Source organism: Emys orbicularis, chromosome 6 (assembly GCF_028017835.1).
Source record: "Emys orbicularis isolate rEmyOrb1 chromosome 6, rEmyOrb1.hap1, whole genome shotgun sequence".
NCBI classification, from domain to species: Eukaryota; Metazoa; Chordata; order Testudines; family Emydidae; genus Emys; species Emys orbicularis.
The window spans coordinates 128,970,712-128,987,182 of record NC_088688.1 but is presented as its reverse complement, the minus strand read 5'-3'; the positions used below and the strand labels follow the sequence as shown (position 1 = coordinate 128,987,182).

Below are 16,471 nucleotides of genomic sequence, written 5' to 3'. Positions count from 1 at the left end.
AGAGCACCTACTCCGCACGGCTGGACCCTCCAAGAAAAACCTCCCACAAAACAGGAAAGACTGTGTGTTTATGGTATGTTTGAGAAGAAACACACAAAAAACAAGCAAAAACATACTTTCTTTGGAGGGTGGATATACTCAGAGTGAAATGCTGGTCCCACTGAAGTCAATGGTGAAATGCCTATTGACTTCACCCCCAAACTTTTCAGCCTTCTTTGTTCACCATAAAGTGGCAAAGAAAGGGCACAAATTGATTTTACCCCATTGCACGTCACCTTGACCAGTGCAGTGCATAGAGGAGAGACAAAGGATGCAATCAGACAAAGTCCCCATCTCTGGGGCCATAGGTGAAGTCCTATCATGAATTAAAAAATATTGCTCAGAGATTAGACTAAATGGCCAGTTCTCAGCAAGGAAGGGGTTAATAGTGTGGTGCCTACGGAGTATGCATCAAGCGATTTAGAGCCTCCTTGCGCCCAGCCCGGGGGGGGGGGGGGAGGGCGGGAAGAGAGAAGTTGCCAGGAGGGACGGGATGTGAGTTTTTCACCCACATTGGTACTAAGCTCCCCGATACGTGCAGGGAGGGGACAGGACGAGTCCCACACAGGGACCCTGGGGAGAGAAGGCAAGGAATATCATAGTAACTGCACTGGCTGAATCATGTGCCTGCCTGGCCACTCCCTCCCCTCTACCATGGCCCCAGTTGAGGGCTGCACCGCCCAGATCTGTGTTCACAGGTTCTCCAGTCGAGAGCCCCTGTATTCAAATATTTGTCCTTATTAGACAGCCTCAGAGTCAGTCACTCCACATCAAACACCATTTTCCTCTTACCTGGGAAAAATTCAGCCCATTCAGTGGATGGCATTGTTCCTCCACTTTCTCCACAGCCCCGGTCTGCTTCCTCAGGCGCTCGGCTTCCTGGGCCAGGTAGAGATCCAGGACAGGGACGCCACGCGACTTAATGTCCACCTCAGTCAGAGAATTCACCATCAGCATCACCCAGACAGGTCTCTTCCGCTCCCAGTTCCCAGCGATGGCGTTGAAGAGATAGTCAGCATAGAGCCCTTTGCCCCGCTGGTCCGGAGTCATCCACGAAGGCATCATGAGCTTGACGTACTCCAGGTGGCGCTTGAGCCGGCGGTAGATGTCCCGGGGGAGCACGTCCTGGAGGTTCTCGCCCTGCGGCAGCAGCTGGCAGCTGGTGAGTGCGGAGATGGTGTAGGGGTCCGTGAGGTCCAGTTCAAAGTAAACAATGTGGCTGTGCTGGAAGGCCTTCTTGGAGTTCTCGGGAATGAAATCCCAGACCCGGGTGTACGGGACATGGATGGTGCCAAAAAAGTAAGATGGGGGGTCTCTCTTTATAGTCCACAGGAAAGAGTTAAGCTCGCTTTGCTGAAGGGGAGAGAAACACAGCCAAGTAAACGAACAATGGCCTGCAGGCTGGAGGGGAGGGGAGAGGGGCATGGGGAGCAAATCACACAGCGGGGGAGAGGAGGGAAATATCCACGGCAAGTGACATATGCTATAAATAGTTACATTGTTTTAATAGGATCTCCCTCACACTGGCAAGTCTGCACCCTGAATACAATGGGCCACATGACATTGCTGGCCGGTAGAGTTACTCTCGGTGCCCACAGGAATGGTCTCTCTTTAAAGGAAGGCAATGTTGCCTAGTGGATAGAGCATGGGGGCGGGGACTTAGGAGACCTGGGTTCTATTCCTGGCTCTGCCCAGCTGGGGGGAGTCACCTCACCATGCCTCAGTTTCCCTGTCTGTTAAATGAGGATGATGAGACAGACCTCCTTTGCGAAGTGCTTTGAGACCTACTGATGATCAGAGCTAGGCACTATTAACAACAGGGGACCTGCAATGCTTTTGGGACCATGGTTGTTTTTTCAGCTTATGAGACTCCTTTGGTAGTAAAATCCCCCCCATCTTACTGGGGATTTTCTTTCTTTTTTTAAAAACACAAACCCCATTTTCATTATTTTTTAAAAATAAAGCTAGTGGCTCTGGCCTCTCCATCTCACAGAAAAACCCAGACAACGGAGACTTCAGCCCTGCCCTTGATGACATCACTGCCTGCAGATACCGGACAGGGAGGGGAATCGAAGTTAGCCAACCTCCATGGAAGGCACTTGCACCCCAGCCGTGGAGTGGGGCAAATGCGGCCATTGTTTTGGTGAAGTCGATTCGCTGCCACTATCTCCACCCTTCAACCTCTCCACCAGGAAAAGCCCGTGGTTTTAGCGGCCATGGATTATTTCTGAGGCCCTCCAGGAAAAAGGAAACATGCCTGGAGACAGACAACTTTCATCCAGGAAACAGCCTGGACACAGCTTTCTGTGATGCAAATATGTTTGGTGAGGGAATGCGCTTGCCAAGCTTCGCATCCTTGGAGAGCCTCGGAGTCAGCATGTAACATGAAAAGTAGCAGGCAGGTGGATAAGGAGCAGACTCGGATAATAATTTGGAAACACAGGCTGCACATGCCCGTTCCCGACCCCTCGGCGTAACCTCCCTCAGCACAGCTTTGGGAGAAAAAGGCAGTCGCTTTAGAAGACAAAAGAGGAAGCCAGAATGCTGCGTGAGAGCCACACCTGGCCCACAGTTCCAAGAAATGGTTTTTGAAATAGAGAACAATGTTTCTCTTTTTTAAATGTTGTTTTCAAATGCCTTCAAAGTCCTAGCTGCACAGCTTTGTTACTTTAGTAGCAACAAACCTTAGAACGAGTTCTGCAAAGATCCTGCCCTGTGGTGGCTTAGATTTCAGTGTCTGGTTCTCAGACTTCACTGTTTGTTTGAATAGAGAATGATTTAAAGTGTTCCCCTGGAACTGACCAGAACAGCTCAAAGAATCCTAGAGGGTAATGTTGTATCAAGCCTTTGAGTGGTCTATGGCATGACAATAAATATATATGGAGTTACCACATCTTCCACGGCTTCACTCAAAGGAGCTATGCCAGTTCACACCAGCTGATGAGCGGGCCCAGGTAATCTACAATCAGAGTACACAATGGGGTCAGCGCTGCTGTAAGAGGCAATCTGCAGGAAAAGCTGCTGCTCCTGATTGCCCACAAGCAGGGAAGCACAAAACATCTGGAATCTCCACCCCATCCCTGCCCGGCAGGAAGATCTGGCTATCAAATGTCTGGCTCCAACAGGGGCATCCAGACACTCAGTTCAAACATACGGTCAGCTTTCAGCCAAAAGATTGCCCCAGAGCTGGGGTTAGATTTAAGTGTGCTTGGACGTTGAGCTTAGATGCCTTGCTCTGGCTGGTAAATGCAGAACAGGCTCCTTAGAAGACTTATTGGAAACACATTGCCTATGCATTTCTAGTGGAAACCTAGGGCCAGAAGGGTTAATCTGAAAGATAATTCCACAGTGGCTCATCCCAGACAATGTTTTCTGAGAGTGTTCTCTATCAAACACAGCTCCAGATCACAGCACTCCTCAGCTGAAAACTCCAGCAAGTCCACTTTACTGTCACCCAGAGACTAGGTCTCCAAATCAAGTGAGGACTGCAGCGTCTGAGGCAAAGTTACATGCATGACGAAGAAATGAAAGGTGCCTTCCACAGCTGGCATGGCACATTGGAATATGTTACTGACACACATGCCACAAAACCCACTCTTTATCGCTGAATTAGCATTTTCTGTCATGTTGGGATTTCTCTATCCTCGATTCCCTCATCCTGCAGGAAGCTAAACAAGAGCAAAAGGGTCCTGCTGGCCTGAAGGAAGAGGCTAGAAAAATACAACAGACCATGCGATGCTAGATGGGGAAAAGAGGAAGGCCAGGGCAGGGACATGAAAAGAATGTGAGGAAGTGACTATGGAAAAAGAAAGTGGAAAAGAGCATGAATGAGGAAAAAGCAAGCAGAGAAAGTAGAGGGGGGAAGATGGAGAGGATGGTTTAATAGAGACAGGAGAGTTGGGGTTGGTCCTGCTTTGAGCAGGGGGTTGGACTAGATGACCTCCTGAGGTCTCTTCCAACCCTGATATTCTATGATTCTATGAGAGGTTTGACACAGGGAAGGGACAGAAATATGTAAAGTAATAACTAACAGAAGAGTGAAAATAGACATGAAGCAAAGCCCAATTTAGCACTTGCCCTGACTTTAGTAGGCACATGTCCATGACCCCTTCCTGAATAGGGAAGTTTTTCTGAATCCATGTGCTTAAGGTCCAACGACTTTAATGAAACTTAAGCACAGGCTTTAAATTAAGCACATGGGTTAGTGCTTTGCTGAATTAGGATGGTTTGATGAATCGAGACCTAAGTGAGGTAAGTGCCGTGAATAGAAAGGGGAGGTAAAGAAGACTGGGCTTAGGAAGAGAAACGTAACGCTAACCGCAATTAAACAGAGAAAACAAAACAGACAAAGGAAAGAGAAAGACAAGCAAAGCTGGAGGAAAAGCTGCGCCAGGAGACAGAAAGGAACTAAGAACACTAGTAAGGGAGGTCATTTTAAAATGAATCTGAGGGAAGTTTGATGGCACAAGCACTGAATTTTCCTTTACACTAGGTCCCTCCCACTGTAAGGTCTCTCTGTGTTTCCAGAGCAGGCTTTAGTGCGAGGAGAATCTAGCCCCAAAAGTTTAAATATCAGGAGAGAGAACTGTGTAGAAGTAAGCCTGGAAGACCAACAAAGAGATTTTCAAAAGCACAAATGGCAGTTGGGCACCTAACTTCCAAGCTCTTTCCATGGAGACAGGCACCTAACTGCTATCGGTGCCTTAGAAAATCTCCCCCATCCCCCAAATGGTTACGGGAGACCTTCCTGGGCAAAAAGAACAGGAATACTTCATGAAAAAACTCGTACAGATACAGACAGACATCATCTTCCTCCATCAACTTCCTGGGCAAGGGAATGTGGTTCTGTATCAGGGGAGGTTTGGCTTGGAGTAAGTGTTGACTGGGTGTTTGCTGCACTGCTGATGCTTCATTTCCCAGGGCTTTTACAGTCATTTTGATTTATTTTATTTTTGACTTAATGAGAATCCACTCATCCAGGATGTGAAATCTTTACAAATGGGCTACTCACCTGTGGTAAGGACAGAGGCTTTCCCCAGGCAGAGCGTCATCAACTTCTGCACAGTCTTAACCTTCATTAAGAATAGGACGCTCAGGGTGCGACTTGCCAGAGCGCTCATTGTTGATTTAACCCTTCTCCCACTGAAGTCTATGAGTTTTTACTGTTGACTTCAGAGGTAGGGGGATTTTCCAAAGCACGCACCATGGGCCTAAACTTCGAGGGCAAGATTTTTTTTTTTTTAAATGGGTGTCTACATTTAGGCATTAAATACATGGCCTGATTTTCCAGAGCGCAGAACACCAGCCACTCCCATGAAAATCAATGTGATTTTCAAGTTGACGAGGTCTCTTTAAAGAGTGTAAGATCCTTTTATTCACCAGCATTTTAATGTTATAGGTGACTAAACCAGTTATTAGGGAAAATGCAAGGGAGACGTTAATGTGGCAAGAAAACAAATGGAGACAAATGGAAGCCAGAGAGGAGGAGTGACAAGTGGTGTCACTTACTAGCCGCAAGCAAACAAAACGCCAGGAGAGCAGCCCTAGCTACGGATGGGGTTGAAAGGGCATCCTTTGCTTTAAACAGGTCTGATCTTGTATGTGACAGGCAATGTACAGGCGGAGCCAAAGCTAAAAGGAATCTTAGGGAAAGAGTTGCCCCTGGCTAGCTTAAAATTTCATTGGCTCAACTGATTTACCGAACAAAAGCTGCTGGAAGGCTAAAGCCAACATGCAGAGAGCCGAGCTTTATCTGGCTGGAACATAAAGGGTGACAGTGAGGTTCAGCCAGGATCATAAACAAACTCACCAGAAGAGTAATTGCCATAATACTCACATACTCTGGGCAGTCCTTTAGAAAGCAATCAGATAGATACTGAAAGTACATTTATTATTAATTATTATATTATCAAAGAATTATTTTGCAGTAGCATCTACAGGCCAAACAGGTCAGGGCCCCACCATGCTAGGCTCTGTACAGACATAGAGCGAATGACAGTTTCTGCCCCAAAGAGCTTGCAATCTGTAAGTACAATGTACTGTGTTGGAGAAGCCAGCCCAGGTTACGCACTCAGCAATGGCTCTCACCCAGTCTCAGAGGAGATCTCGGTGCCTAAAGAGTACTTGGATGTTATTACAGACATTTCAGGCTGGGCCTCCGCACTTCTCTCTGCAAACTATTATGGGATCTTTAATTCCCACAGGAACAGGCATTAGCCATGGGCAGAATGGGCCTCCATTTACCATCTCTTTGGAAGGACGGCATATCTGGCGGGAAAGTACACCCTTAGTACTGCACAACAGAGGCAGCTGTGGACAGGAGCCCAACACTTGAACATAATCAATCCCGCTGGCCAAAGCAGAGTTGTAGAAGTAGCTGCAGGAAGTTGTATCTTCTGCCAGCAGGTGGTGCCGGGGTTCAAAGCATTTGACACCCCCACTCTCCTAGGAAAGCAGGTGTTATTACTTATGCCCATTTCCCCAGCAGCCTCCCCCTTTCCAGCCACTGAAGGTGTTCAGGGGAGGTTGGGCAGCTCACCAAAGGAACTGCCTCTGGAGCTCCCTCATGTTTCTTCCACCCACTCTTCTCGCCCCCAAATCTACAGCTTTGTTATAGGCCTCTGGTTAGTAGGTGTCCAGTAAGGTAGGGACCGTTCCTTAATTGTGCCAGAACTCTACTCAGCACAGATTGAGAGAACGAGGTGGCAGTGATGCGAGAGGAAGGAGGGACTAGTGGTTAAAGCACTAGCCTGAGATGGGGGAGACCTTGGCTCAGTTCCCTGCTGTGCCACAGGCTTCCTGTGTGACCTTGGGCATGTCACTTAGTCCCCATGCACCTCAGCTCCCCATCTGTACAATGGGGATAACAGCCCTGGCCTGCCCCCCAGATGCTGAGAGAGTAAATACATTCCAGAGTGTGAGGTGCTCAGCCACCCAAGCACCTGAGATGGTAATTGTGGGTGAGACTTTCAAACGCATTCTGCATTGGCCTGATTCTACTGCCCTGGACTTGGAGGAGCACACACCCAAGCCGAGTGCCTTTGAAAACTCCACCCTGTGCGTATCACGCACTGATCCTAACTTGCCCTTGTGCAGCTCTTCTATTGTTAGGTATTTTTTCCATGTAGTTTAGAGATAAAAGCAAGCAAGCAAACATCCCCCCTTCCCCTTCCCCCTCCCCCCAGTAAAAGGGGAGCAGTTCGACAAAGTGCTAAGTGGCTGTGAGATAACACAGGAACAGTGGTGACTCTTGCTCACCCTCCCAGCGCTATGCAATAGTTGGCAGCCTCTCTCTCTCACCTCATTTCAAGAACATTTAGTAGATAAAGCCACTGGGTCTGATTCCACTAAGGTCATTTTTACACTGCTCCAGCAGCAGAAAGGGGCCTTAAAGTGGGCATTGCACTTTACGGCCCTTTGACACTGCCAGAGAGATGCAAAGGGGGGCATGCAACTCCGCTAATGTCAATGTATTTTACTCAATTTATTATGTATATTGTGACCGTGCCTAGATGCCAGAAGGAGGAGAGGAAGGATGGTCCAGGGGTCAGGACACAAGCCTAGGATTTGGGAGACCTAGGTTGCTCAGTTTGCAGGCTGCCTACGTTTCCATCAGTAAAATGGGCATAGTAGCGCTACCCTGCCTCGGAGGGTTGTTGTGCGGCTACTTTAAAGACTGTGAGGTGCTCGGATACGACAGTGATGAGGGTCAGATAACGACCACAGCTAGATAGGCCCCAGCAGGGATCAGAACCCTACTGTCCTAGGCACTGCACACACATATCGTAGGAGATAATATGTCCCTGCCGCAAAGAGCCCCAAAAGACAGAAAAGCGTTGGAGGGAAATGGGGAGGCAAAGTGACTTGCTTAAGGCCAAATCACAGTCGCTAGCACGACTAGGAACAGAATCCTGTGCCCTCACCACTAGGCCAAGCTGTCTCCCCAAATTAGCTGATCCAGTTACCTTTAGATAATTTTACAATTCTGTGTGCACCTTGACTTCCTTTTATTTGTTTTAGCAGCGCAGAGGTGCCAAATGCTCTTGCTAAGGGGTGTTTCCAACAGCTTTTTCATGGATTTATTTTTGAGACATCATGAAATAGACCAACCCCCAGATTCAAGCTATTTTAAACCGACAGCGAAAGGTTTTGCTGCAATTGCCGGCTTGCTTTTCCAGGAGGACACAAGCAGCATTTACGGGACCGTAACAGGACATAACATTCAGTCCCCAACTATACACCTCCTACTTCATTTGTCAGTTGACATATATCGTTTCATGTGCTGACAGAGATCCGTTGGTAGATCAGAGCGAAAACCTGCCAAACAGGAAGGTTTATATGACATCCGCACAAAGTATTTTATTGTAACACATCTATCAGGGATACTGTAATTTCCCTCCCCAACAGTTATTTCAAAACCGTTGGAACCTTGTATTGGTTGCAGTAAAACACTACAAAGATACAGAAAATAAATAATGCAGCTAAGCAAGGGGAAGAAACAAAGATCTCCAGTGGAATTACAGTGGGCACCTGGTTACCAGAAAGCTGGTGACAAACGAGCGAGAATATAGAAAATCAACAAGGAAAGGACTCGTCACTGGCGGTGTGGTGCAGTGGGTACAGAACTGAACTGGGGATCAAAAGTGCTGAGTTCTAGTCACAACTCTGTTTGTGACCTGCTGTGTGATCTTTGGCAAGCCACATCACCTCTGTTCTTCCCTCCCACTCTGTGTCTGACTCGCATATTTAGACTGTACATTCTTCAGGGCAGGGAATGTCACTATGTGAACCTACAGTGGCTCCAGTCTCATTTAGGGCCTCTATCACCGTAATAATTCAGAGCCAGAAACAGAATCCAGGTCATCTGCGTCCCAGTCCAGTGGCCAATCTGCTGCACCACACGGCCTCTTTGAATTTACTGCCATAGTCTCGCTCTTTTTTTTTTTTTTTTTTTTTTTTTTTTAAGTGCTGTAATACAAAACTAGGAATACATCCCTCAAGCAGCCCCAAAATCTTACTCTGCATGTGCTTTTTGCACTCCTTCTATCCCCTTTGTCTGCTGCTTATCTCTTTCAGTGTCCCATCTTGTCCCATTCCACTTAGCTTGTAGCTATTTAGTTGGGGATTGGTCCTGCTTTGAGCAGGGGGTTGGACTAGATGACCTCTTGAGGTCCCTTCCAACCCTGATATTCTATGATTCTATTCAAAGCAGGGATTGTGGCTCTGATCCTCAAAAGGTATTTAGGCGCCTAACGACTTTTGAGGATCGGGGCCTATGTCTTTATACAGGTTTCAGAGTAGCAGCCATGTTAGTCTGTATCCGCAAAAAGAACAGGAGTACTTGTGGCACCTTAGAGACTAGTGAGTGAAGTGCCCCATGCACCTATATGCAAATGTTAAATACATTATTAATAATATTCTCTTAATTTTCCCCCCTTTAAATTACTGACATACCTAATATCCTAAATCTAGTTTAATGGTGTTTGCCTGGGGAAAAGGACTGCATTGCATACAACTATTAAAAGAATCCAAATTCAGTATCTTTTTTCACCAGAGAGGAAAAATAAAAATCAGTTTTCAAACGAAAAGCCAGAATTTACAGCAGACGGATGAGAGAACATAAAGGGACAAACTGCGTATGCTCTTTTGAAGCAAATATAATGGGGGAAAGTTAGCCATTTAGATTAATTGGCCCATTTATCATGAACAATGCTCCATACACTAGTAAAAAGTTACAACTGCTAATCCCTGGGTGCTGGCATTAAACACATAAACGTGCATCAACATTTAGCAAAATACACTACCAGATCAAAAGAGTTCGTTCGTGAATGGGGAAAACCCTAAATGTTCACAAAAGACACTCTTGCAAATTAATTCTTTTAAAAGCTTTTCCCCCCCAGGAAAACAGAATGGTTTCTACTGTGCCAAAAATTCAGGATTTGGGGAGAATTATTGGCTGCAGTTTTAGCTATAACATGGAGCTTTGACAAGAAAGCTCTCTGAAGAATTATTTCAGAGTGGTAACCGTGTTAGTTTTCCACAAGGACTCCTTGTTGTTTTTTTGAAGAATTATTGTTTGCCAATTCCCTCAAACAGCAACTTATCTCTTTCAGACACTGAATACACACACTTGCATCAGGATGGAAGGTTTGGGAGTCACAGAGGAAGGCAGGTGTAAAAGCAATTTAGGGAGGTAAGAAAAAGCACATCCCATAATTTGAGGAACTGGAATTTAAAAAAAAAAAACTTTATCCTCTTCAGGCACAATGGGGAATGTTGTTTAAAAAAAAGAGATGGAGTTAGAAGTGTTCATGTGGCATTTCAAGAGTGTGTTTCCTTTCTACACAACACCCCTTTGAAAATAGCTGGATACTCCTATTTATACGACCTGAAAATAAAATCTATCATTGAATAGTGTCATTTCTCCCACTGTCCTAATGACCTGAGGAAGCAGACTGCCAATATGGAAAACTACAGGCGGTCTCACATTTTAATGGCATAGTAATCAGGAGATAATGAGACATCATTAACACATTTCACCTCAGGTTTTCTTGACAAAGGGTAAAAGTCTTGTTGCATCAACTGCTGGTGAAAACATGTTGGGGTTTTCCACCGGAGGTTTGCGGTTTTCCATAAATACAGTTTTTTCTGCCAAAGTTTACAAATGCCCCCAAACTTTTTTGTTTTTTTGTTTAAAGTCCTTGCTACAAATTCACACAAGCCCCTGGCTTCTATGCCCCACGCTCTGAAGGGAGCCGAGCCCGGTCTGGCACCTGCTCTCCAGACATGACCCAGTTTTATGAGGGTGCCGCCACTGATTACACTGAAATCTGGTTTACATCCTGGCTCCAGTAATAAATTGACTGGCTGGCAAACCGCCTTCCACCTTGGCAGGGGTTGAGCGCCGTCTGTGCTAGGCCCGCTCTGGCATCTCCGATAAGCTTCCTGTAGCGTGACACACAGTCAAGTTTGTGGTGCTCCAAAGCCCCAATTCCTGATTGATTCCGACTGGGAAAGCCCCAGACTCTACTGCTGCCTGGTGTATGGACAGTTCAGTAGGAGGCAGCAGGAGCCAGGATGAGACAGGTGGGCTGCAGGTAGGTGTCCCTGCGGCCAGTGCGTGGGAGAGAAGCTCACAAGTGGATAGAGCAATAAAAAGTTATCCCTGGCCTTCTTCTCCCAGCTACCAAACCTTCACACAGCTCCTGATAACAAGGGTCTCCAACCTGACCCCACTGGTCAGCTGCTAAATCCTCCCACAGGATCCCTAAATCATTGTAAAACCAAGGGTGTACTGTGCACAGAGATGAGCCAATTGTGGATTTGTCACCTCCCTAAGTATAGGAGCCCTGCACTTCGATGGATCCTAGCTCCTTTCAGGTCTGCTCTACGCTATGACATTTGCTGTGTCTGAACATGGTTGGCTGCAATCATGTTAGCTAACGCAGGGCTAAACAATAGGAGTGAGCCTAGATGGGGCAAACCATGTCGAGCATCTTCTCAGGTACATGAGAACAGGTCAGGTTGCCTCTAAGCCACGCACTGAATCCAACACACTGCAACACTTCTTAATGAACTAGAGAAAGAATGGCTAAGGTTTCCAAAAGTGACCAGTGATTTTGGGTGCCTTAATTTTTTGGATGCCGAACTTGAGACACCTTAAAAGCATCTGATTTTCGGAGGGTGGGTACTCAGCACTTTCGGAAAGTCAGGCCCCTTTGAAGTGTTTCAAATTGGGCACCCAAAAACTGAGGCTTCCAAAAATCACTAGTCACTTCTGAAAATCTTGGCCTTAAACTTTTGTTCATCATGCTTTGTCCTCATCCTCACTTGCTGCTTAATCATGCTCAACATGGATCAGCTAATACGACTGGGAACAATCATGTTCAGACAGTCAAATTCAATCGTGTAGAGATGGCCTCAAACAGGTCAATAATAACAAAAGTTTATGCTACTAGCTTGCTAATTAGTATGGTTGTCAACCGTCCAGCTTGGGGGTTGAGCGATACGCCAAAAATCTATCCTCATAAAAAATAAAAAGTAACAGAAACACAACCAGATAGCAATTCTGGCAAACAGCGTGCCAAAGTAACGGACCGCCTTGGCAGAAGTGACAAGTCTTGGCGAAAGCCAGCAGGAAGCCACGACACTGAGAAGTTCTTTAGTAAAGGTAAAACAAACTATGAAAGCAGATTCAGATTCAGGTGGTGCTTGGCGCATAGGCATAGTTTGACTTCTATATTTGGGAGGTGGGGGCAGCTGCAGTTAAGCCAACAGAGCTGTGCGTGGGGGGAAAAGGGGGGCAAATTCCGTGCCTGCCCAAGACTTGCAGTTGGGGGGGGGGGAAATCAATGCCCCCCCAGCCCGCCTCAAAACTACACCCACAGCATGGAGCTAAGCTGCGTTGTAGGACACTAATAACTCCAGACACGAAGAAGAGCTCTGTGGAGCTTGAAAGCTTGTCTCCCTCACCAACAGAAGCTGGTCTAATAAAGGATATTACCTCACCCACCTTGTCTCTCTTATACCCTGGGACCAACACAGCTACAACAACACTGCAAACTAGTAACTCCCATCTGTTTCACGGGAGTGACTTGCCGCCTGAAGCAGGAGAACAGTCCCATTTCTCCCAAGTCCGCGCTCACCCTTTTCTTGTGCCTGACTCGTGTGTGCCAACAAGCACTGTGGATGTGAAGTTTGGGATTTGTGCATGCCCATTCCTCGGGGCACATCCCTGATTTGCACACACAACAGGCACTTCACATGTGGGGCACATACCCTTGCAGAAAGCTGGGCCACTCTGTGGGTTGGAGCAAGTCACTTTAATCTCTCTCATTCTCCCCATCCATAAAATGGGCATAATATTCCATAGCTACCTCCCCAGGGTATGGATTCATTTTTTAATGTTCGTACAGGTCTTTGACCATGTAACACGCTATATAAGTGCCAAGTTGTACTATTAGTTTGTCTCCAGGCAACCATCCTAGCAAGGCTTAACTTTACCATACCAGGCAGGCACAGACTGAGGTCATCCTTCATTAATTAAACTAAAAAGTGTATTATGTCCATTACCATCAATTCTCTGTTTGCACATGATGCTCGCAGTAGGCATTTAATCCTTCTGTGCACCTTCTTCTAGATTACGAGCTGCTCTAGCCAGAACTCTTTCTAAGCGCTAAGAAAAAACTGCTGGTGGCTACTTTATGAGAAACTGGTTTTAGTTACACATTTCTTGCAGCAGTTCTTATTAAAAGAGAGCACCACAGCAAGATTTCCATGAGGGAATAATACATTATGGGTACCTTAATAAAACTTGGTATGCCATGCCTAAGAGGACTGGAAACAGACAAAAGAACAAGTCTTCTGTAAATTTTCCGTACTGTCAAAGAATCTATGGAAAACTGAATCACATGGTCATTTAAAAAACCAGTCAGATATTCTCAAGCAATAAATGTGAGGAGCAAGGTTTTACTCTTGGTTTGGATCTATGTTCTGTTACCATTTTCAAGTTAAAAGGTTCCATCTTAAAGTTAAGTTAAAAGGGTCATCTACAGAGCAGGCTTAGGACAGTTTTCAACATGTTCACACTTCGCTCTGCTAGTGAAGCGATTTGCCTGCCTTTTGCACCCTTTCATTCCAACTTTAAAAGTCCAGCACAGTCTATGGACCTAGCTAGATGAATTTGCAGGATTTCACAAAAAGAGCTTAAGTGGCGATTGAACTAGACAGTTTAATTCAAATCATGCTGTGCAGAGAGAGCAAACACTGGTGGCGTTACCAGGATCAGGAGCTAGACCAAACAGGGTCATGTTTGGAGAACACTTCTGATCACTGGCAGGCTGCAAAGGGAGGGGTGGGTTGGAATTGGAGTGATTGGCAAAGGAATCAGAACTGCAGAAAGTAAACACGGCAGGACCCACACAAACAGCAGCCTGGCGCTCTTCACTCCTCCTTATCTCCCCTGGCTGGGTCTCATTACGGACACTGGAAATCCCATCACTTCACTATTTACTCCTCATCTTTTATGAGCCAGCCAGCCAGGCGTGCCCGGCTCCTTCCCCCCTCCCGTCTCTGGGAGGATGTTCTCCCCTGCTCCGGCGTGTCTCCGAGCCCAAGAGCTGAGCTGGAAGGGGGGCAGGGGGGGGACCCCACAGATCCCCGAAGGCAGGGCAGGGAAAGCCGGGGGGGGGGGGGCAGCCAGGACTTCCCTTCTCCCTGCGCTGGGCGCAGGCAAAGCCCCAAACTACATCCCACAAACCAGCCAGGGAGGGAGGCAAGCGGCACAGGCGGCTGCCTGCCGCTCTCCCACATGGGGAGATGTCCCACGCCGGGCTGCTCCCAGGGGAGCAGGGCGGGTCCCCGCCACGCCTGAACTCTCCCAGCCGCGGGCAGCCAGGAGTTCCCGGCCGGGCAGGGGAAAGTCCCCCCAGCCCTGCCCTGCCCTGCCCTGCCGCAGGGGCTTGCCCCAGGACGGAGCCGTGCCGGGCACTTACTTTCCGGTGGAGCTCGCAGCTGGCGGCAGGGTCCCCGCTGGAGGGGCTCCGGCTCGGGCGGGCTCGGGCCCGGGCCAGCAGGAGGAGGCAGCTTTGCACCAGGCAAGCCCAGGCGAGCTGCACCATCGTCGCTCCGAGCCCGGGGACTGGCGAGCCGCGAGCGGTAGCCGGAGGGGAGCGGAGTCACCCCCGCGCCAAGCCGCCCAGCCCCTGCCCCCTCCCCTTAAAGGGTCCCCGTGCCGCGCGGACGGGGGGGCTCGCCATGCCGGGGGGGGGGGGGGAGCGGGGCTCTGCAGCCGCGGGGAGCCCTCCCGAGGGGACCGGCCGCTCCGCTCCGCTCCTCTCCTCCCCCGCAGGAGGCCGGGCTCCGCTCTGTAGTTCCTGCCGCAGCCCCTGGATGGAGGCACGAAGTCACCCGCTCCGTGCGATTGGCCGCAGGAGGTGCCTAACCCTAAACTTCCCCCCACGCCCCCAGCCCGACCCCGGGGGAAGGACACGGCTTCCCGGGGCGCGGGCTGCTCCCCTGGCCCGGAGCTTTCGGGCTGCCCCCAGCCGCACTGCACCACGCCGGGCAGGGCTGGGGGGGTCTAGTCACCCCCTCGCTCTCCTCTGGCCTTTCCTCCTGCAGGGCCCAGGGGCGTTGGGACTTTCGGTTAGGGAGTGAGGCCAGGCACTTCCTCGACATTGGAGGAGTCAGGCTCAGGCAGCAGTAATAATAATCATTTTAAAAAAGGGGGCGGGGGGAGTAAATTGGTAGATTGTAATGCAAGCCAGAGACCCTCACCCAGCAGTTTCTGCAGCAAGGCCAGCACGTCTGTCTGAGCTACAGCTTCTCAGTAGGTCTTTTAGTTCTAGGGCAAGTAAATCAAACTGAAATGCCAGGAAGGGAAATGACAAGGGAAGATGTGGGGGAATCAAAACATATGGAAGCGAAAGCAGCGACAAGTTGGTTTGGATTTGATTGCAATTGACACATGCTGCTGGAGAACTCAGGACTGGATCCTGCAAAATCTAACGCAGGGGTAGGCAACCTATGGCACGCGTGCCGAAGGCGGCACACGAGCTGATTTTCAGTGGCACTCACACTGCCTGGGTCCTGGCCACCAGTCCGGAGGGAGCTGCATTTTAATTTAATTTTAAATAAAGCTTCTTAAACATTTTAAAAATCTTATTTACTTTACATACAACAATAGTTTAGTTATATATTATAGACTTATAGAAAGAGACCTTCTAAAAACATTAAAATTACTGGCACGCGAAACCTTAAATCAGAGTGAATAAATGAAGACTCGGCCCAGCACTTCTGAAAGGTTGCCACCCCCTGATCTAATGCATGTGCTTAATTTTATACACCGTGATCAGGGCCGGCTTTAGCAAGAGCGGGGCCCGATTCCTGGGAGCGGGGCTTGCAGCAAGCCCCGCCCCCAGGAATCGAGCCGTGCTCTGGCCGGGTTCGCCAGGCTTGGGTCTGGCCCAGAGCCGCTCGGTGGCCGGAGTCGAGCAGAGCCGCGGGAGCCGGGCCGGGGGGCCAGAGCTGCGCCGCAAGGGCCGGGCCAGACCCAAACTGTGCCGCGGGGGCCGGGCCAGACCCGAGCCGCGCCGCGGGGGCTGGGCCGGACCCGAGCCGCGCCGCGCCGTGGAGGCCGGGCCGGACCCGCGCCGCGCCGCGGGGGCTGGGCCGGAGCCGCTGGGGCCGGCGTGCTCGGCCGGAACCGGGGCCGGACTGGGCCGCACCTCCCTGGAGCCATTCTCGCACCCCCCGCCACCCCAGCTTACCTGGTGCTGCCTGCCCGCCCCTGCTTCTTTTCAGACTTCCTGCGAACCTCTGATTCGCGGGAAGCAGGGGACGGGGAGGAGCAGGGGGCGGAGCGTTTAGGGGCGGGGAGGAGGGGGAAGTGAGCTGGGGGCGGCGTGGAGAGCTGCGGCGCGGGGCCCTCTTA

The 16,471-nt window shown here is 49.2% G+C and overlaps 1 protein-coding gene across 1 annotated transcript in view; it reads right to left on the bottom strand.

Annotated features, from left to right (window-relative positions):
• TRABD2A (TraB domain containing 2A) overlaps nt 1–14,657 on the bottom strand; it is a 103,205-nt gene extending 88,548 nt beyond the window's left edge. The window contains exons 1-2 of the mRNA XM_065406878.1: nt 14,532–14,657; nt 832–1,392 (exon numbers count right to left, since the gene is read on the bottom strand). Of these exons, the coding sequence (XP_065262950.1) occupies nt 832–1,392; nt 14,532–14,657 (687 nt within the window). The remainder of the gene's footprint in view (nt 1–831; nt 1,393–14,531) is intronic.
• Between the last annotated feature and the right edge of the window lie 1,814 nt (nt 14,658–16,471).